General features: G+C 35.5%; 1 protein-coding gene across 1 annotated transcript in view; it reads left to right on the top strand.

Annotated features, from left to right (window-relative positions):
* The window catches only part of Rab26, an 89,695-nt gene that overhangs the window by 3,154 nt on the left and 63,853 nt on the right, over positions 1-22,688 (top strand). The window contains exon 2 of the mRNA XM_021327872.3: positions 17,721-17,894. Within this exon, the coding sequence (XP_021183547.1) occupies positions 17,721-17,894 (174 nt within the window). The remainder of the gene's footprint in view (positions 1-17,720; positions 17,895-22,688) is intronic.

The raw sequence follows: 22,688 nt of genomic DNA, 5'->3' as shown, positions 1-22,688 counted from the left end.
TTTGTTTTTTGAAAATTGAAATTAGAGAGTCGATTGTAAATATCGGAAAAAGCAATTTAAGCGAAATGGGTGCCTGTTGAAAAAACAATTTTTGTTGTGTGAATAGTTTGCAGTTGAATTAAAATTTATAACGATTTCCGATTATTCGGGCAGTTTTATTGCGTGATTTTATTTGCGAGTTTTATTGTTACATTTCCCATAAAAAAGAGAGCTTCAAAACTGACGTTATTAATCAAATAAACACTTGAATTAATGATTATCATCCTAAGCGAGTACGTTTTATTAATGAACTTTGTGTTTTGTTATTTTATTTGCTCATCTATTACTTTATTTACATATCTGTGTCTGTGACACGTCCTATCTGACCTCTGTCAACATTGCCATTCATAAAACATTTGATTACAAATGTTAGGTAAGATTACAAAGCGTGTTTATAGCCGAGGAGCACTTAGAACCGTCCTGTTGAGCACGCAATGTAAACGTTATTTTGACGACTATTGCTTTAGGGAAATGGATCTTCTTTATTTGAGCTATGCACTGAATAGTACTTAGTATTTAAAGTTTTCACGCTTTCCACTTCTATAATTAAACAGTTAATATAAATTGATTAATGTTTTTACCGCGTTCTAGTTTTGTGTCTTTTGGGAAATTCGACATAAAGCTCAAGAAACAGGTATAAGTAAAGTAGAAAGCGTAAAGTACTTTGTGTAGGCCGATATTTCGGATAAAGATTAAAAGCATGAAGTCTCTGAAATTCGCGGAAAATGAGCTGGATTTCTGAAAAAAATCTGTCACAATGTCACTTTAATCACAGGTAATCCTCCTGTGTGGATTTATTTTTTTATATCGTACAGGTATTTTTTGATAGGTATAAAAAGGTGGCTTCATTATTTTTCCTTCTCTTTAATATAATTATAATTTTCTTTTTAACAGTGCATAGTTAGTATCGTATTTGCGTTATAGGTAATAAGTGTGTCACGAGTTTCTTAAACACACAACATGCAAATTCCTTCAGCTTCTAAGTCCAAACTTAAACAGATACTTGCTATAAATATTCTGAACGCGACTGACCTAAGCACATTTCCAAAGAAGGGTCCTTGTATTCGAAATAAGTACTTTCACAAAGTCAACAGGGTCCTATAATTTCGCTATGGTGATCGTTCTATATAAGTATGAATGTGGAAGGATGGAGAGGCAGAGGTAGACCGAGGAAAAGATGGATTGATTACCTGAAAGAGGACATGAACCAGAAGGGAGTGGATGTAGGCATGATGTTTGACAGAGATAAATAAGTAACATAGCCGGTAAGAGCTTCCTCTCTCCTATCCCACTTATTTTGCTGTGCCCGACAGGGTCCATGTGAACTATTTATAAGTACTACCACCTAAGAATACATGTGGAAAGCAATAAAAGTATTGAGTATTGAGAGGAATGGAAGAATAAGACATCTTGCGCCGACCCCAAATGACTTGGGAACGGGGCAGGAAGATGATGATGGTGATCGTTCTATGAAAATAATGAGAATTGATAGCCAGACGATAGTCATGAGGTTAAGCCATGCTGGGCGCGGTCGCTCCATGGACCGGTGGCCAACTTCACATGATGGGTTCCTTCTTGTTTTAAAAAGCACATTGAATTGGTTGGTCAAGACTGTTATTTATGCATCTTTGGCACTCTTTTGGGTAGTCAGACGCCAGATAGTCAGACCAGTCTTACAGTGTACGGGCAAGCATCCGCTCCATGTAAAACACGGGTACTCAGCTCCGACCCCAAGACAGTTGGGGCAAGGGTAGGCAAAACGATGAATAATAGAGCGTTCAATCAATTTTCGGTCATTAGTAAGCGGTTTATATAACGACATAGGTAATATTAAACCTTGTAAGTATTTATAACAAGATACGCACGCGTTTCATTGTTAGATAAACATTTTGTTTGTAAACTTAGTTAAATAAATATACCCCTACATTCCTAATTGAGCTATATTTGCTGTCACCTACACAGTTTGTACCCAAGTTTATAATCTAATTGTCTTAATCTTATGTACCTGTACACAGATATACTTTCACAAATAAGGGTAAATGTAGTATTCGTAGAAATTCAGTCGAATTTAATTAAAATTTAACGAATAAGTACAGTCAAGGATATAAATAGTTGAGTTGTTAGCCTATTACTAAATTCGCTTTAAAGATGAATTCATAGACGTAGCTTACAACCTAGGTAAGTATAAGCAAATAACAAAAAGGTATCAATTTTTTTGGAAAACCGCTCGTAGGTATCATAACTAACTTAAACGATTTTTTGTTGAATGCTATGTAAGTAATTTCACACAATTACCATCCCTCAAGACTTCGAAAATTACTGAATGACATGCCATCCATATAAACTCGTGGACTACCCCTAATATAAAACTAAATAATGAATGATTGCTGTCGTTATTTTTGTCATTTTTCGTTTACATACGTTATTAATAATTCAGTAGGTAGACACGTGTACTGCCTACATCGTTTATTTATAGATATTGGCATTTGTTTTTAAAAGCTATTTCCGTAAGTACGTGGTATCAAATTCTTATAAAGGAATTTCGCTTCATGACTAAGTCAATAATAATTTATATGGGATAATGCAAATGAGAGTGCATGGAAAAGTAAAATACATTATTTCTGGCTATTTTTTTTTTAATATAATGAAATAGATCGACACCATATACTTTATGACCTACAAGACGTAAGGTCAATAACAAGGTAAGAAGTAAAGTATCCTCATTTCATTGATTATTCGAAATCAGACACTGTGGTTCTTTGCTGACTGTACCAAGCAATAATAAGCTTTCGCGATTGCAGTGATCTGAAGTACTTAATGCGATTATCATATTAATATTACTATGCATAGATATGTTATCTGTTATTATTAACTACCATTTATTCCAGAGGCTGCTTTCAAATATAACTGTCAGCACTTATACCTATTCTTTTTGACCTTTATTTCAGATTAATAGTCTCAAGAAGGCCATCATTATAACGAAACATTCGATTTCTAAGCTAAGAAGAAGTTCATCGGTTCATACTGATTGTAACAGTATAATCAAAGTAAAAGCCTCCCTTAGAACCTAACGTGCCTACATCAAAAAACACTCTATTCCGAAAAATAAATTAGAATCTCGACTATTCGGAAATTAACAAGAAAAATAAAGTAAGCCTAAGAGTTTTTCAATAAAGAAAAATATATTGAACGAAGAAAAAAATAAATACGCAGACGGAATATTTGTCGTAAAAGCTCATTAAAATTAGGTAACATACTTACATCAGATAAAGCATCAGATGTACGTAATTTCAGCAATCATGTTGACGTATGGAGTAAGGAAAGAAGCGGAGGTGCCATAATGCTGGTAGGTCAAGCACCTTCTTGGTTCAATACTCAATACGTACGGTGGGCATGACCAAAACGATCAGTTGCGAGTGAAGTAACGAGGTGTTCGGGTTCTTTGGGACATCTGTAAATTTTTGGTATTACAAAAAATGTTACAATGACTTTGTTTCGGATGGCACGTTAAACTGTAGGTCCCGGCTGTCATTGATTATCCTTGGCAGTCGTTACGGGTAGTCAGAAGCCAGTTAGTCTGACACCAGTCTAACTAGTCTAATACCCCTTGTATTGGGTTGTCCGGGTTACTGTGTTAAGGAGGTCAGATAGGCAGTCGCTTCTTGTAAAGCACTGGTACTCAGCTAGATCCGGTTAGACTGGAAGCCGACCCCAACATGGTTGGGAAAAAAAACTCGGAGGACGATGACAAAAAATGGGCTGGTTCCAAAGAAATCGTAAAAAGGCGGAGACAGTAACGTTCCTCGTCCCCTGCACACCCGAATTTGGCTCGCCACTTTCTTAAGAGATTTTCCGCTGTAGCATCTCCGCTCCACTAATAATTTTGTTCTCCATGTGCCGAAGTTATTTCTCCAAGAAATTGAGGGTGAAATGACGTTCGCACGACGCGTGGGATTCGATTCCGTGCTATTTAACATCAATTGCCTACCTACGGCGTATAAATAGGTAGGCACGTATGTGGGATTGTGGAACAGTCTAGACTAGACAATCTATTTTATAGGTATTATGCTTTAACGATAAGTACCGTACATTGGGTTGTCCTATGGGAGCAGTAGATATTTTTTTTAATGTCAATAGAGTTGGATATAAAATGAAATAAATCTGAAAGTAGTTCTGGCATTGTATCCATGGAAGAAACCAGTCTGTAATGCGATATTCTTCAAAATATAAAATTATGTTAAATCACACATATTTTCTAGATATTTTCTGTTGTTATTAAATGCAATTTAATTGTTTACATAAATCTCAGCATTTTCTTTATTTCTACAAAAAAAATGCACTAAATGGAGTTTGGGCGTTTTCGGCAGTCATATTTTCAAGTCATTACGAACGAAAGTTGACAAATGGCCAAATGTTTTGGGTTTTCCTGTTCTGCCTAAAGAATGAAAGCCCGAAAATAGGTTCATTCAAAATACGATGGAGGAAAGTCACGTATAACTTTTACATTTCTTAAGGTTATTGAACATTCATGCAGTAGCAACTTCGACCACCTCAGTGAGTTTCTATTTTACTGTAATAAATAAAATATTACGAAGGAAGGTCACCCAAGAGACTACTGTCACTGAATTGAAAATTTCTCGGGCTGCTTGCAAACAAATAAGGGTTATTTAAAACTCCTTTTGGTGTTCATAGTACCTTTAATATTAGGTTCTTATATATTCTAAAGTGTGTGTGTATGTGTAAAGGACCAACCTCTCAAGTACGAGGGCGCGGGTTCGATCCCAGGTCAGGCAAGTACCAATTTCTAAGTATATCTTAGACATCATTGGCTGTGTTTCGGATGGCACGTTAAACTGTAGGTCCCGGCTGTCATTGACCCCTCCCGCTGTGGGTTAGCAGCGGTGAGGGAGTGTCAGACTCTTACTGACTAAAAACCGTCGTGTTCCGTCATAGGCCTTTTATGTACCAGGGCCGCGGTATCTCTTTCGAACAACCCGCAGCCCTGTGTATGTACAATCTTAAAAATAGTCTGTTTGATATATGGTAGCAGAAATACGAAAATCTCTTTTCAAATCAATCATGTGAATTGTCAAAACCCGAAAAAGAATCAATACAGTCAATCTAAATTACACAATTACATCGCCTCCCCATTCCACCCTCACCAGTTGAATGCGACATTGACCCAATTTTACAAGGGGAGACGGGGCACTCGTCTCCAGCTAAGGACCACAGAATAAAGGTATACAGTTGTGAAGTACCTACAAACGTTTGTAAAAATGTCAAACACGCACTCATGAGTCAAAAACTTGATTACCCAGTATATTTGTTCTTTGAATTGTATAAATTATTTTTCTAGTAACAATTGCACTAAAATTATTTTGTATAATTTATTAATACATTTTTAGCTCAATTTGTATTGTTTAACATTCTCAGGACTAGATAGAAAACTGTATGAAATATGTAATACATTTTATTTTATTGAAAAAAAAAGAGTGTCCATTTAATTTATTGCCGGTTCTTCTCCATGAGACCAACTCTTTGGAACCGTGCACCTAACTTTGACGTTTCGAAAGAGCTTTTATAGGCCTATCTGAAATAAAAAAAAATTAGTTTGAGTTTAGCATGTGCATCGACGAGCTTTTAAATTACCGGAGCTACCGGTTATGTCAGTACTGAGTATCGTTCATCGAACACATGCGTGTGTGAGTAACATTGTTATGAGCATTAGTACCAAGCTTCACAACTGTTTACAAGAAAATATATTTAAACTGTGTAAAAATGGAAATGTCGTTCCTTTTTACTTTGCATGTACATTGGGTGGGTAATAGAATCTCGCTTATCACAGTTTAGTGATGGGGAGTAAACTATTTGAATACGGAATGAGAGTTCCAATTTTGAAAATTTGAATATTTAGAAGGGTAAAATAAGTTGTTATTTTATTTTTTTATCATAAATAAAAAAGAATTGACACGTAAAATTCAGATTTAAATTCAATGAAGTATAAATAAAATAAGATGCTATAATATTTACGACTTTTCGTGGAAATTGCTGCTCTGACATCCATAATGTAAAATTATATCATAATGTTAAATTACCTAGTGACCCAAGTTATTGATTATTATTTAGTTAGAAGAAGCAGAAAAGCTCATCAGGATAAAAAATTGGAAACAAATATTGGTGGCCAATGACATTGCGTTATTAACTTATTTTCATATGAACAGATGTTCAATCTTTCTATGATTTATTTTAAAATCTTTTAATATAACCTTGTTAGAATGAGGCAAGCTTTTTTTATTTCTACTGAACCATGGCTACTGGCATGGTGAATAGGTTTACCTACAGATTTCTAAGTCCAACCTAAATACTTTAGTACTTTTATTCCCTTTTCAACGTCTTTTATATCATAGTGGTAGAATTCAGGTACTAAAAGAAAACGTGACATCTTGAAGAAATATCTCGAACTAAATATTGCGAAGCTTTAGGCGATGCGGGCGACATAGCCTGAAATTCAAGGAACTTTCCGCTGAAACTTACACTTTCACTGGAGGCTCGATAGATGGCGTTAGTCGATAAAAAGCTCTGTACATATATGTACGTAACCTGTTTTGTTGATTTATTTTCATGACATAAAATACTATTAAAGACCTTTTTAAGTATACAGGGTGTGTCGTTCACAATGACATTAAATCCTATCGCATATATGTTCTTTATGATATTCTATGGCGAATTGTAAAAAAAATAACCCAATCCATTCAGTGGTTTAACCACAGGAGTCATTTTTCGTTTTTATAATTTACAACATCATGTGTAGAGATAAAGTTTTTAGTATCGAATGTTTTGATCAGTTGACAGCTGTCAGTTTTTAAGGGAGAATTTCGGTTGCTTGTAATGACTGACTATTTACTTTGTTAGATTATAGATTTTTTCTTTTTTCTTTGTGTTAACCGACAAATACTAGCCAGTATATTAACGCATTTCATTTAATGTGATTGTGAACGACACACCCGTTATATATTTATTTGCATAGTTTAAGATTTAATAACATTACCAATAATTATATTCTTCTGGTGCCTGTTTTAGTTTCGAAAACCTTATCTAGAGATACAAATAAAAGTTAATTAGGTACCTTTTCTATTTTTGGAAGAGCTTTCTATTTTAAAAATAGAATACATAAAATCTTCCTTAAATAAACCCTTTGAGAGTTGACCTTTTTAAGATAAGTAGGCAGTTACCAACCTACTTTTTTGAGGTAATTTTATGTCAATAAGCTTTTAACTTAATAGCAATGAAAATTAATATCCTGACCTTTCTGCCGGAACCATAAATTGTGAAATAGTAAAACGTGATTTATTTTTGGATTTTCCACCTTATTAAAAAAATATATATTATGTCAAGTGGATCTTTAGAACCTTTGAAGAAGGGTTCATTAAACGAGATCTCATATCCGTTTTCAGTCCTTGAAAGCTTCATTAAACATTTTTTATTGGAATATAAACTTTTAAAGAATCACTTCAATATCATCAAAAAGATCAGCCAAGCCGATAGAATTTTCAGCAGCTTCTAAGAATATACCTATCTACTAAGTTTAATAAAATGAAGGTTTTTAGAACAATAACATTTTTCTTTTTTTTTCTTTAGTTTTTTGTTTAACATAGAGATATTCCTAGAAAAAAACAATTATTTATCAAAGTTATACTCGTTATTTCATATTTTTTCATAATGTTTAAAATAGAAATATTCCTAGAAGGAAAACTATTTTTCTTGATCAAAGTTATTCTTATTATCTATTCAAAAATATTTAAAAACAACCAATCGTTTGGAGATAAACGGGCTCTCACCTTATTCCATTAGGATTTCGCCGCTAGCTGTTTGCATCGCCATCAAAGTGTCGTTTTCCAAACAATACTTAAGTATAGCGCACACACTAAAAACTTTCAGTCGGCCGACTGTCGGCCCACGTTGGTAGCAAAAAAAATGGAGAGGTCAATCAAAGTTTTAAATCGGTCTGATACCGGACAGATACCTGATTTGTTGTTACGTATGTATTTCTATTCAACTTCATACTGATTTTCGAGATCCAAATCAACTAGGTATCGGCCGACCAAAAGTTTGTAGTGTGCGCACGTTCTTATGCTTATAAATCCGTCGATAAAACGCTCCTCGTGTAGCGCTTATTTTATTTGCGAGGTAATAGAGAACCTTTGAAATCTTGGCTCCTTAGATGCATAGGTAATTTTATATTTCATGTGTCTCGTTCATATATTCATGTGGCGGTCAGTTTGGATCTGATACCTGCATAAAGTTTCCCCAGTTAGGTATGTCATGGTATGTATAAGTATTTACATTTAAGATTATATTTTAACACAACGTGGTAACTTCTGCACGAACTAGGATAAAACGTAGCCTTCCTACATAGGTAAATGAGCTATGTAAAACAAAAAAAAAATATTTAAATCGGATCCTAAGACCCAGAGCGTTCAAATAAACAAACTTTTCAGCTTTATCCCGAGCGCAGACGATTATTTTCTATTGTTTTATAAATAGCGGCATACAAGCACTTAGTGTAGGTAGATAATATTACCAGTTATACGTTCCACTCTTTTGGGTAGTTATATTGGATGTCGAATTCTTAGATTCATCTGAAAAAAGACAAACCTTTATTATATTAAGTCGTACTCTTATTAACAAAGTTCCAGCGATTTGAACTTTCCAGACAACTAGTCTCTTATAAAGTCATGTTTCAGTCTAGACGGGTATATCAAATACTACAATATTGTGTTCTTAAACTTAGCAAATAAACTATGTAAATATTAAGTTTCTACGATACGATGAAGGAATAATTTTTAGAAGTAGCTGTTTTTAGGTGCTATACTTATTCTAAAGAAATTGTTGAATATCTATACATAAATTTAAATTGTGGGTTAGGGTGTTACAATATGCATTTATAAATATCTATATATGTAGCTATATGTAGTTTATCAGTTGGGTTAGCAACCATAATACAAGTCAATTACCTAATCACTTACCATGGGGCTAACCGACCGTGTGTGAAAAGGTGTCCCGACCTATATTTTTTTAAATTACACTTTCTGTCCTGTAGTGGGACGGTAAAAAGGCTGATGATGAACCAAACTTCACACAAATCCACAACTCAAAACCAGCGCACCAGGAACCCTATTCTAGATATCTATATAGATATACTATCTTTATAACTATGTACCAGCATACATACACAAAACAATAATTGCCCCCAACACGTCCTACGACCATAGACTGCAAAACAATTAGACCGGGAGCGTGGGACGAAACGTGTCCCATTAAAGTTTACAAGCCCGTATCAGATTGTCCCGGGTTCCGTGCCAATTGTACCGGGATTCGGACATCTGATAACGTCTCTTGACAAGTAAGGCGATATCTTTATTCTTGGTCTTAGTGTCCCGGTTTTATTAAAGCGTTTGTTGGGAGTCTATTTTAATTTCCGACACAGGTTTAGGTGTAAAGAAAGGTTCAGACTGGGCTGTGATGGATCGTAATTTAGTGTGTTAGTGGAAAATGAAACGTTTGTTTATTGGGCATAACATTCATTTTAGCGTAGCATTTGTCAATAACGTCGACGGCTCCGATGCGATCTATCACAGTCCTATGAGGTTCGGATTGGATTTAAATTATGATGATGTGTAAATATCTATTGATTTACATTTATAACTTTACATCTATATATTGAAAGCATGTTTGCTTTACGATTTGACGATAGCTCGGTCGGTTAAATCTAAATCTTACTCATTAGAAAAGCTCCAAATACTGTAAAAGAATAATACCGACAAGACAACTATAATTGTAATGATAACGACATGAATGAATAAAGACTAGTTAACTTGGTAGAAAGCTATTAAGTTATGAATGTTATATTTACTTCAGTTTTCAACACATCAAAATGAAATATTAAATTTTCATTTCATAGCTTCTTTTTTGCATATACTAAACATAACTCGTGTACCTACCTTTAAAATAATAACTTACAGCAAAATTGTAAAACAAATCGACTCACGTTTTTGTTGCGTTTTAAATGTTTGCAAGTGCTTATAAAGTACGAAAATATCTCTACACAACAAAATGTAGTGTTGTACAACTATGCAACTATCGATTATTAATATTGGTGCCTTTTTGCTCCATTATCTACTTTCTCCTTTTGATTAGCCTATCTTGAACCTTTGTCAACAGATGTACCTACCTATACTAACATTATGTCGTCTCTATTTTAACTAGAAGACCGTCTGTTGAACGCATGCCTCTACATTTCAACCATTTTTTGTGTTTGTCCTACAACAGTATACTAAGAAATATGCGTCGATACAAACGATAGTATTGAACTACTTCTGACAGTTTCATACAAACCAAGTTTATACCTAAGGGTCATTCAAAGATAATTTTCACGATACTATTATCATCAAACTTTCGACACCTACTTTTAGACAATAGATTTTATCATCACATCGACAAACTATCGATAAACATTCCCAACACTATTTTCCCGTTTATTTACATTTCAATAACACAAACAACTATGGTAAACAGCAGTTGTTCGGCTAACGTAAAATAAATTAATAACGAGCCCCGGGTCCGCGGATGTGTTTCGACAAACAACGGCCTCGGTAGGATAATTGATCAATATTGGACATCGTAGATAGATCGAACTATATTTCTATTAGGGTGAAGGCACACCTGTCAAACGACCGAATGAATTTTAGAATTATTTCCTTGAAATCGTATGACACCTCGCACACATAGCAGCGAATCGGTCGAATCACCCGAATATGGACGAATCGCAGAAATGACAGATGACGTCATCAAATTCGAGCGGCTAACATTCATTTGTTAATGACAGACTTATTTCTTGTGTCCGTTTTGGATGAGCGTGCGAGGCCTACCTAGAATATGATTCGTTCGCCGCAGGCCATCGTTACAAACCATCAACGCAAAAAACTTGCATCTTTGTCATGTACTTATCCTTACTATCCTTACTAATATTATAAATCGGAAAGTGAGTTTGTTTGTTTGTTTGTTTGTTCCGCTTTCACGCCGTAACTACTGAACCGATTGCTTTGAAATTTTGCAGACGTAAAGTTAGAAGTCCGGATTAAATAATAGGGTACTTTTTATCCCGAAAAATCCTTACTTAATATTATAAATCGGAAAGTGAGTTTGTTTGTTTGTTTGTTTGTTTGTTCCGCTTTCACGCCGTAACTACTGAACCGATTGCTTTGAAATTTTGCAGACGTAAAGTTAGAAGTCCGGATTAAATAATAGGGTACTTTTTATCCCGAAAAATCCTTACTTAATAATATTATAAATCGGAAAGTGAGTTTGTTTGTTTGTTTGTTTGTTTGTTCCGCTTTCACGCCGTAACTACTGAACCGATTGCTTTGAAATTTTGCAGACGTAAAGTTAGAAGTCCGGATTAAATAATAGGGTACTTTTTATCCCGAAAAAATAGATATTCCCGAGGGAAAACAAAAATATTGTTTGCTTGATGGATGGATTGTAGATGGCGCTGTGTGTCGTTTAAAACAAGGTTGCTGGAGTACACTTAGAAAAACATTGTTTTTCGCATGGTCAGCTCTATGTAGCGTGTTCCCGGGTTTCCAGTGCTCAAAATCTGCATGTTTTTGCTCCACAAGGGAAAACGTATAATATAGTGTACCATTCAGTTTTTTGTTTAACAACTAATCGTATCCAGCGTTACATCGCGCTTCTTAGATTTTTCCGTGGGAATGAGAAGTTTTCTTATAGTTGTGATTTATACCGCAATATAACCGAATTCCACGCGGGCGAAGCCGCGGGCGGAAAGCTAGTCCTTATCCTTACTAATATTATAAATCGGAAAGTGAGTTTGTTTGTTTGTTTGTTTGTTCCGCTTTCACGCCGTAACTACTGAACCGATTGCTTTGAAATTTTGCAGACGTAAAGTTAGAAGTCCGGATTAAATAATAGGGTACTTTTTATCCCGAAAAATCCTTACTTAATATTATAAATCGGAAAGTGAGTTTGTTTGTTTGTTTGTTCCGCTTTCACGCCGTAACTACTGAACCGATTGCTTTGAAATTTTGCAGACGTAAAGTTAGAAGTCCGGATTAAATAATAGGGTACTTTTTATCCCGAAAAATCCTTACTTAATATTATAAATCGGAAAGTGAGTTTGTTTGTTTGTTTGTTTGTTTGTTCCGCTTTCACGCCGTAACTACTGAACCGATTGCTTTGAAATTTTGCAGACGTAAAGTTAGAAGTCCGGATTAAATAATAGGGTACTTTTTATCCCGAAAAAATAGATATTCCCGAGGGAAAACAAAAATATTGTTTGCTTGATGGATGGATTGTAGATGGCGCTGTGTGTCGTCAAGGTTGCTGGAGTACACTTAGAAAAACATTGTTTTTCGCATGGTCAGCTCTATGTAGCGTGTTCCCGGGTTTCCAGTGCTCAAAATCTGCATGTTTTTGCTCCACAAGGGAAAACGTATAATATAGTCTTAGAGGTCAGATCAGAAGTGGTACTTGAAAATGAATAACACACGTCTATAAACATTTAACCTGGTAAGGTTTATTTCTTACAAAGGATTTAGCAGAAGCCAACTTTGAATAGCAAATACAATATCAATAATTAATTATAAGATCACGATGTGACATCTTCAACGTCCGTCATCTTTCTATCCGTCATAACTTCTTCTTCTATACCAGCCTGGTCAGTCCAGGTTGGTAGCAAGGAGGATTCATATCTAACACGGCCGTTCCTGACCCTGCGGCGTCCTCGCCAGCAGTATTATTCGCCTCTTCAGCATCAGGTCAACTCCCCATAAGCTAGTCACCGACATGTTGCTCATGATCTGAAACATGTTAAGCAAGGTATAAGTAATTTACTCGTAGTAGTCGTTTTTGTGTAGGTATAAGTCTGAAGCAGGAGAAAAGGAAGGGTAACAAAAAAAATGTTGCATGTAATTTCACAAATTCATAGCATAGGCACGCATTTAAGCTATAGGTAGCATACTATGACGACGTGAAACAGAGACCCATGCGTCCGTATGTTCTCGGTGACAGAGGCTCCCAGTTTGCTTGTCATTACACACGCTCATAGCATAGGCACGCATTTAAGCTATAGGTAGCATACTATGAAGACGTGGAACAGAGACCCATACCGTCGTATGTTCTCTCAAAGTGGTCTAGACAACTAGCACCATCAGTATGTCAAAGTCAAAATCAAGGAAAAGACCATTTCCAAGCTAAAATTACAGTTAAGGTCAAAATCAGTCATTGAAAGTAGGTCAATTAGATCAACACATCAATATTCATGCACCCTTTCACGGCACGCACACAAAGACTCATGTACATTCGAACGTCCTCAAAGTCCTTGTCATTGTCAAATTGCCTTGCAGCTCTCAAAGAAAGCCAAGGAGGTCACATTTCGCTCGGCCACTGCTGACCATTCATTTGAAGGATCTAAGTTTTCAAAGAAATAAATCCATGACTTAATTATAACTTTGACACATACAATCAAAATAGTAATCCAAAATATCATCATTACTCATCGTTAATCAAGTGCCAACAAACATAAGTGATCAACGGTTAAAATTGACACGTATGCAGTTTTAATCATCTTTTATAAAATAATGGTAAAAGGTCATGATGGGATACATAAGAACTGGATTGATCTCACCAGGCATTATCACTCCATGCTTCTTGTAATATCTCTGCAAACAGCGCTAGGCCTTTGCGCTTTATGATAACAGCAGGGAGTCACATTATGTGACACCACAGCGAGACAGGAGTAGAGGTTCCTTCCACACGAAACGCACGAGCGACCTCGCGATATGTTGATGAGCTGCTCCACTCGACAGACAGGATACATGTTCCCAGCTCACGTATTAGATACTATTCTCGCCATAAGACAAATGTAACACATGAAACATAAAAACACAATAACTGGATAACAACTTTGATATGTCACCATGGAAACCGGTGATATTTTTTGTAGCTACAAGCGGCCTTGTTATTATAAGTAGAAATTATTTCCCATTATTTCTTAAAATGTATCCAAGAATAATGAAAACAACACCGATACTCTTCTTTCAACACAATTTTTAGTACAGCAAATCATGCATCGCACAGAATATTCAATTTGTTTTAACAGTTGGCAGTTTTAGGCCTTTATGTTGAAATCATTTTCTAAAAGCGTGACAAAAGGTAGGGACACGATACAGCGCTTCTTCCTTCCTTCTCAACGCCAGACATACTTATACCTCGTACTATGATAAGTTGAAAAGTTTCAGCCCTATCTGCAAAACTCATAATCCAAAACTGTTCAAATCATAAAATATTGATCATAAATTTATTATGTGCAACTTGTAAAACTTCAACATGGCTTTTCAGGGCCACTGTCTTCGAGCTTCAGTGCTTTACACATCCTGAAAAAGAAATCCAAGAGAAGAGGTTCACTCTAAAACACAAATCTGCTGCTGAAAGGAATCTTCGTAAGATCGAACTGAGACTGTTCCAGCTGGTGGGCTATCTTCAGTATCTCCAGCATTCGATCGCTTTTTGTTTTACAAACAAGACACAGCAGCTGTCACTTTTCCTCTCGCAATTTCTAGTCAAGACTTTGACCAGTTCTTTGCCATAATGTTGATGTTGTGGCTTCCAATGTGCTGTCGGTTATATCGTGGTTGTTTCACAGCACATGAGGATCATTCATAGAATCGCAACGGTATCGGAACTATAACTAGTTCATACTTTTTCTTCAGAATACTCTCGAGTGTAAGAAATAAAACTTATTTACGGTTGAGATGTAGTTTCAATAACAGAACAAATAATTACTGAATTTAGACGGCAAACGAAACGGTAAAGAACGCGTGGCGAATCCCACTTCTGATCTTAGAGGTCAGATCAGAAGTGGTACTTGAAAATGAATAACACACGTCTATAAACATTTAACCTGGTAAGGTTTATTTCTTACAAAGGATTTAGCAGAAGCCAACTTTGAATAGCAAATACAATATCAATAATCTATTATATAAAAATAAGTCGGGTTTTCCTCCCTGACGCTATAACCTTAGAATGCACGAACCGATTTCCACGGTTTTGCATTCGTTGGAAAGGTCTTGGGCTCCGTGAGGTTTATAGCAAAGAAAATTCTGGAAACTCGATGTCCGAACTCTACGCGTGCGAAGCCGCGGGCGGAAGCTAGTTAATTATAAGATCACGATGTGACATCTTCAACGTCCGTCATCTTTCTATCCGTCATAACTTCTTCTTCTATACCAGCCTGGTCAGTCCAGGTTGGTAGCAAGGAGGATTCATATCTAACAATAGTGTACCATTCAGTTTTTTGTTTAACAACTAATCGTATCCAGCGTTACATCGCGCTTCTTAGATTTTTCCGTGGGAATGAGAAGTTTTCTTATAGTTGTGATTTATACCGCAATATAACCGAATTCCACGCGGGCGAAGCCGCGGGCGGAAAGCTAGTTAACTATAAGTACCATCTGTTGCAACTAATAATGATGGGTAAAATAAGGGAAAAAGAAATCGTAGCTACGAAACAACCGAGGGTGTACAATATAGCCAGCATTCAAGACCTCTTTCTCGTGGCACAAGATAGAAGAAAATACACTGAATTGATCCTCAGAAGCCGCGGTCAATTCTGACAAGTATGCCTTCACCATTACACTTCAGTAAACAGTTTTGTGTTGATTACCAGTTGACTGTTGTCATTGCTGAGTGAGACGGGTCGTTTAATTGTTTTGGACATCACTAGTCGTTCCAAAGAGCGACAGTTGTATGCCGAATGATGACACGTCACATCCTTTTGGTAATGGCATTGTGGCTTTTGACTCTTGTTTTGACTAGCTTAATAATTTCACTCAGTAACATAACTAAGTTGTATAAGATATTTTGTTGTTGTAGCTGAAAAAGTTGCATTAAGTAACCAATTACATGATGTGAAAGTATTATATAGACTGGAGAAAATATTATCTTAATTAGTCAGTCAGCTAGGTTGTTGAAGTTATTTCACAATTCTTAATTTAATTGTACACAATTAGATTTTTTAATACATGATTATTATCTTATAACCGATTATAGCCACATACCAATGATTTAACTTCACATATCACGACCACACATAGATTTAACAGTTAACGTAATCCCAGATTTCACAATAATCCCCTTTCTGTTGAATTTCACGAATGTACCCGCTTCTAGGAAGCATGTCATGCATCGGTTGTTTCATAATATCTCTGCAATATTGTAATAGCATATACCTACTCTACGTCATATGTAAGTACATACTTGCATATTGTAGGTATATACACTTGCCTTTGAAGTTGTTCAAGACAGTCTGTTGACTATAACTGATATCCGGTGCACGGAAATTGTAAATAATAGCATGTTAGTATAACGGGTTTTCCAGACATCTATATTTATTATTATATTTACCTAGTACTTTGTCTTTACTCTGTGTTCTATCTAATCATCGTCATTGTAATTTTCGAAAATGGGTTTAAAAAGGTGGCTTTGCAACACTATATGAAAACTGAACTGACCAAAGAGTTCAGGTTATCTATTTATTCATATTTACCCGCCACAAAAAAGACTAAACCATGTACATGTCCGTTACAGCAAAAAATGTCAATTTTTTTATCAACATTTTTTGTGGCAAAAATGATTTTTTTGTGAAAACGGATTGTATCACATTTTGCCTTTAACATTTTCATGTACAAAATTCAAAATGGTGTCCAATTTGTAAACGGGACGTTGACCGTAGCTTCATGTTGTTATCAAAGTGATTTTTGTGATGCTTTGATGTTGATATTTTAGAAAATAAATTCGGAACATTTTTTAAAGCTTGGTAAAACAAAAAACAACAACGAAAGCTGGAGGAAATCCTTATTCGTAATTACGAACTTGACGTTATCTAGACTGTGGTAATTTTTATCAAGTTTATATGTAGTTTCTCTGATTGAGAAAACTATATACATAAGTGAATGATTAAAACTCAGCTCCTTTAGCAATCATCTCCCTTTTAAACAAAGGAAATTGTACACTTCTAAAGCTCGTCGAGTACTCTTTACTTTAAATGGAAAAATGAAGCCAAAACGTAGGTATAACTTTTTGGTGACCGATACAAAAAAGAAATTTTATTCAAATAATTTTCATTACGTTTACAGTTTTGCCACGAAATAGGTCATAATATTTTCTCGTGTAACATTATTTTGAACAAGAATTGTGTTGCAATTTCAATTATTTTATGCGGAAAAATAATTCGTTAAAAACAGTATTTTATTCAGGATTCTATGTATTGAAACAAATTACTTTTTATTTTATTTTACGTTGTTATTTTTCAGTCTCTGTGCTAAACACTGGAAAAGGATTTAACTTACCTTTTCGGAATTCAAAAATTAAATTACACGTTAAGAAACAATGAAACCAAAGAAATCCAAAATTAACAAATATCTGATTCTAAATTACCAAGTATTATGCCTTATGCCGGAAGATGCTGGGTGCAGGTTGCCTTCAACAGGTATCTGTGAAGATCTAAGGGCCTATGTTCAGCAGTGGACGTCCTATAGCTGAGATGATAAAGATGATGATGATGCCTTATACATCTTTTCATAATTCATTTTCTTTTCTCACAGCAAATGGCGACAGACGACAGCATGAGCGACGACGTGTTTGAAGATGACACTCTACGTGCGCCCGCGCACACCGCACAACGAAGCACCCCCTCCCCCACGGGCTACAGGGATTACCATCCCCCCGTCACCACCCCTGCGAGGATGCAGGATGATGACGATGTTATTATACATAAGGTGAGTTGGGATAGCATTCTTATGTTAACCTAACAGACAGACATGTGTTGTTGGGGAGTTTGTTGCGCCACTTCTTCCCAGCCAAAACATAGGAAGTGGTGAAGGGCACGCGTTTTGGGGGTTGTCTTTTGTTTTTGACGTGACGAGTGCTGATTTATCAGCCTAATTTGAATAAACGTTTTTGAGTTTGAGTTATGTAGTAACCAGCTGCCCTAGCGCCGTGTTCCCCCGTGATGGCAGAACCAATTATATCGAATGTTCAATTAAGCTCGAATTCAATCTTGATTCTAAATTCAAATCTGACAACTTATTTTGTGGGCATAATAATGCCATACCATTTTATGCACCCTTTTTAAATTACAACTTTAGTTATTACCCGCGTCCCGAGGAACTTCTTTCCTTACCCGGAGAACATGGGCGTAGCCAGCTTTGGGCTCAGGGTGGGGCTCCGATTTTTTGTATCTTGAGCCGTTAATCTCAAACTTGTTAATCTCTTAATTTGAGAGGTTTATATTTTCAGGTACAGAAAATAAACGATCGCAGACAGGACAAAAGCCAAAAGTAAGGGCATATAGTTTATGAATACGCGAGCGTAGCGAGCGCGAAATTTTTATCGGACTTAAACCAAATATTACGTAAAATTTAGCCCAAACGTACTTAACTTTTTGTTTCTTGACAAATACAAAAATACCATAGTTTCTGAATACGCGAGCGAAGCGAGCGCGAAATTTTAATTATTTTTTAAGACTCAAAACCAAAAACTACGTCAAATGTCGCCCAATTATACATTTTCATGAATGGGGGGTCTAGGTACGATACACCCGATTTACGTCCATACGAAAACCCCCTCGCTCGCATACATAAGTCGATAAAAATAAAGTTAGATAACGTATAGCAACGTCGTGCAGCTAAGCTTCGCGGACCACTTGGAATGCCTCCAGGGACCACCAGTGGTCCGCAGATCACCGGTAAAGAACCACTGTGCCAAGCAAAATAGCAAGCGCGGTTTTTACACTAGGATAAAATTGCATTTCCGAAATTTTACTCACAATCTACCAGTTCCATCTCGTTCAATGCATTATTTTTTGGATTAGATGGACGGCTCGGCTCGCTACGCCACATAGCACCTATTCTTTTAGAGAATACGGCTCGCTTTCAAATGACGCGCGCACCGCGTACGTTCGAGAACTCGAGCGTGCATTTTGTTTTAATCGCGCTCTTTTCGAAGTCGACAATTTTTTTTGTGCAATAATTTACGGATAGTACATATGATTGTTGATGTTGTTAGTTACAGTTAGTAAAAGAAAACATTGTTTAATCAGACACCTTATAGGTCAGAGCCAGGGCCCAGGGTGGGGCAAGTGCCCCAGCTTGCCCCAGTGTGGCTACGCCCATGCCGGAGAAAATATAGCTTATGTTACTCGGGGATAGTCTAGCATCCCAATAAGGTTTTTTTTTTTAAATGGGTGCAGTAGTTTCAGGTAAAGAAACAAACAGAAAACTGTTTCCTCTCCATAATATTAGTACCTATCGATATATTTCCCGTCAATAACGTTCCGCCGCTCATGATTCTAATAGTTGCACGGTTGAACGACCCAGCGGTCATCCGCGTCATTTCAGTGAGATCATTCTGTTTATCCAGTTCGTCTACCTGGTAGCCTGTTTATACATTACCTATATACTTTGATGTGTAAATAAATGGTAGACGATTTTGTTTATGTAGCATTTGTATGAAGATGATTGATAAAATGTAACCTTTCTTGAGAGTCCGGTAGAAGGAGTCTTAATTTGTTGTATCCTTTTTTACCCATGTCATCAGTGCATTAAGCATGTTAATTATAGGTCAAAGTTTCAAAACTTTATATTTTTTTCCATATATCAGCAATCCAATTTTTTTAAACCATTTTTATTATGGATTTACATATCCTCCTGCCCTTATCTCAATTTCATTAGGGGTTAGATGTCAACACAGCATATTTTCTTCTCCCATACTACATTCTCATCTCACAATTCCATACAATACATCCACTTTTAATTCTTTTGTTTCTCGTTCTTTATTATTTATTAAGGTCATGTAGCATAATAACATTCCCAATCTATATCTATACATATAATAAATCTGTAAAAAAACTGTGTCTGTACATTGATCTATTCTATACATATAATAAATCTGTAAAAAAACTGTGTCTGTACATTGAATATATTAAAAAAATAATAATTGGATGGGGTTTAGAAACAGTAATGGAGCACAAATCCAAAAAAAAAATTCTGTCTGTATGTCTGTATGTCTGCATGTCTGTATGTCTGTATGTCTGTATGTCTGTTTGTTTGTACACGCTAATCTTCGGAACTACTGGACGGATTTCAATGATTTTTTCTTTGTTGTATCAGTATTAAGCCTGGTCAACATATAGGCTATACGTTAATTTATCTTCGAAACTTGAAGACCTGGTGCAGAACACCAACAGACCAACAAAACTATAAGAGATACCAAAATGGTGCCATAGCAAAAATTGTTTCATGTGATAAGCATTTTCAGCTGAGATAATAAATTTTATGATCTGGAACACCTGATGTGGAACCCCAAGAGCCCAGCTTCTCTGTACCATATACAGGTATGACGTTTTAGCAAAAGTTGTTCAACTTGATAAGCACTTTCTATTGACTTATACAAATTGAAGATCTAAAACACCTGATGTGGAACTCCAGGGGCCCAGCTAGACTATAGCATATAGAGGTGTGACGTTTTAGCAAAAGTTGTTCAATCTGATAAGCACTCTCTGTTGACTTATAAAAATTGAAGATGTAAAACACCTGATGTGGAACCCCAGGAGCCCAGCTAGACTATAGGGTGATTCTTCGAGACCGAGTGTTTTTGACTCATTGATCTGGCTCAATTTTTTTTTGCTCTTAGACCTAAATTGACGTAATAGTTTGACCCAGTGCCTTATGTGCAATATCATACATCGAAGGCATCGAATTGCATCACGTAGATTAGGATTTAAAAGGTGCTGATTAATTGCTGGGCCAGATTAATTGTGACTGTACAGATTAATGATACTTCCTTTATTTTTCCAATGATCTTTATCATAAAACTAGCCGTTTCCCCGCGGTTTCACCCGCGTATCGTGGGAGCTATTGCCCGCACCGGGATTAAATATAGCCTATGTTACTCGCAGATAATATAGCTTTCTAATGGTGAAAGAATATTTAAAATCGGTCCAGTCGTTTTTGAGTTTATCCATTACAACCAACCATAAAACAAACAAAGTTTTCCACTTTATAATATTAGTATATATATAGTATAGATTCTACCAAATATTGAAATAATTACTCCTATTACTACTTAATTTATCACTTTTTTGGCTGACACAAGAAAATAATTATGAATTAATTAAACAGTAACGCTTTCATTCAAATTAATCATTTATTAAACCTCTTACGGTTGTTAAATCACACTAGCTTCAACGCTATAATAATTATATGAAATGGTAAACTTATCTTAATAAGACCTCTTAATAACACAAAACAAAACGAATCTTAGCTTAAAACAAAAATTAAATTCACCGAAAACAAACTCTCAATTAAAAAGAATTAAAACTTCCTAATCAAAATCAGACTTAATTTTTCAGTACGATAGGAACTCTAAGCTTGAGATAGTAGAAAACTAATTAATATCCTACCTATGTAAATTAATAAAAAATATTAAATTTTTCATCATCAGTGTCTATTAAGTATGGATTTATATTTTCTAAATCGACACTAAAATGTTTACTTCCATCTCTTAAAAAAGTATCTATTGATCGAAAATCAGGTTAGATCTCCCAAACTTGCAGAACGCTGAATAATTAAATTTCAGTTTTTCAGGAACTTTTTATGAAAATGAATCAGACGTTGAGATTAATTTCTCCTATCAGTAGATTTTTGTTTTCTTCTTTCCTGCGTATATAGTTTTGTCTATTCCTTCTTGTTTTTCTTTCCATTATTCTTCATTATTCAAAGAATTTTTTCTGTCATATCTTCTCTTATCCGCTAGTCGTTTTTCTTAGTATTTCTTCTCTTGATTATAATTTTCGTTATGAAATTTTGAAATTATGGATCTAAAAAAATATAAAGCTATTCTAGCGACAATAAAAAAAAAACAAAACCTCTAGCACAGAAATTGAACTTCGGAATAAAAACCAACAGCTTTATTTTTTTGTATTACTTACTTAAGTAATCTTATTGAAATTAAAAAATAAGTATAATTATTTCCACGGTATTTGAACAAAAAACAATGCACTAGAAGCCAACACAAATTAACAAATAAGTATACAAACTACAATTAAGAAATGTCTTTAGACATACCTGTAACATATGCCCGAATTTGAATGAAATCTAATTCATATGTCCCGCTCAAATTCATCTGGCTTTAAGAGCCAGATGAATCCAGACTAATGGGGGACAGAAAAATGAGGAATTCGCAGATTATCAAATCCTGCTCCTTTATTTATAAACGTAAAGCATCAAACATGCAATTAATGTTAGCAAAACCATCTCATAAGACACTTTGCCTTGGCAACAAAACGATAGCAGATACACACTATCAGTTAATTAAGACAGATTGATATGACTACTTGCCTTACAAACACCAGATGACAACTTGCAATCGTATTTTTTTGGAAAAATACGTCCCCTCACGAGCACTCGCTGTCACCGTTCGGTGCTGACCGGTGCGATCACTTACAAGTAAATATTACTTTTCAAATATTTTTATTTACGTATAGATAATGATTGAACAAATCGAGCCAGCTT

This window comes from Helicoverpa armigera, chromosome 9 (genome assembly GCF_030705265.1).
Source record: "Helicoverpa armigera isolate CAAS_96S chromosome 9, ASM3070526v1, whole genome shotgun sequence".
Taxonomy (NCBI): domain Eukaryota; kingdom Metazoa; phylum Arthropoda; class Insecta; order Lepidoptera; family Noctuidae; genus Helicoverpa; species Helicoverpa armigera.
The sequence above is the reverse complement of the archived record's forward strand: the minus strand, read 5'-3'. Positions and strand labels throughout refer to the sequence as shown.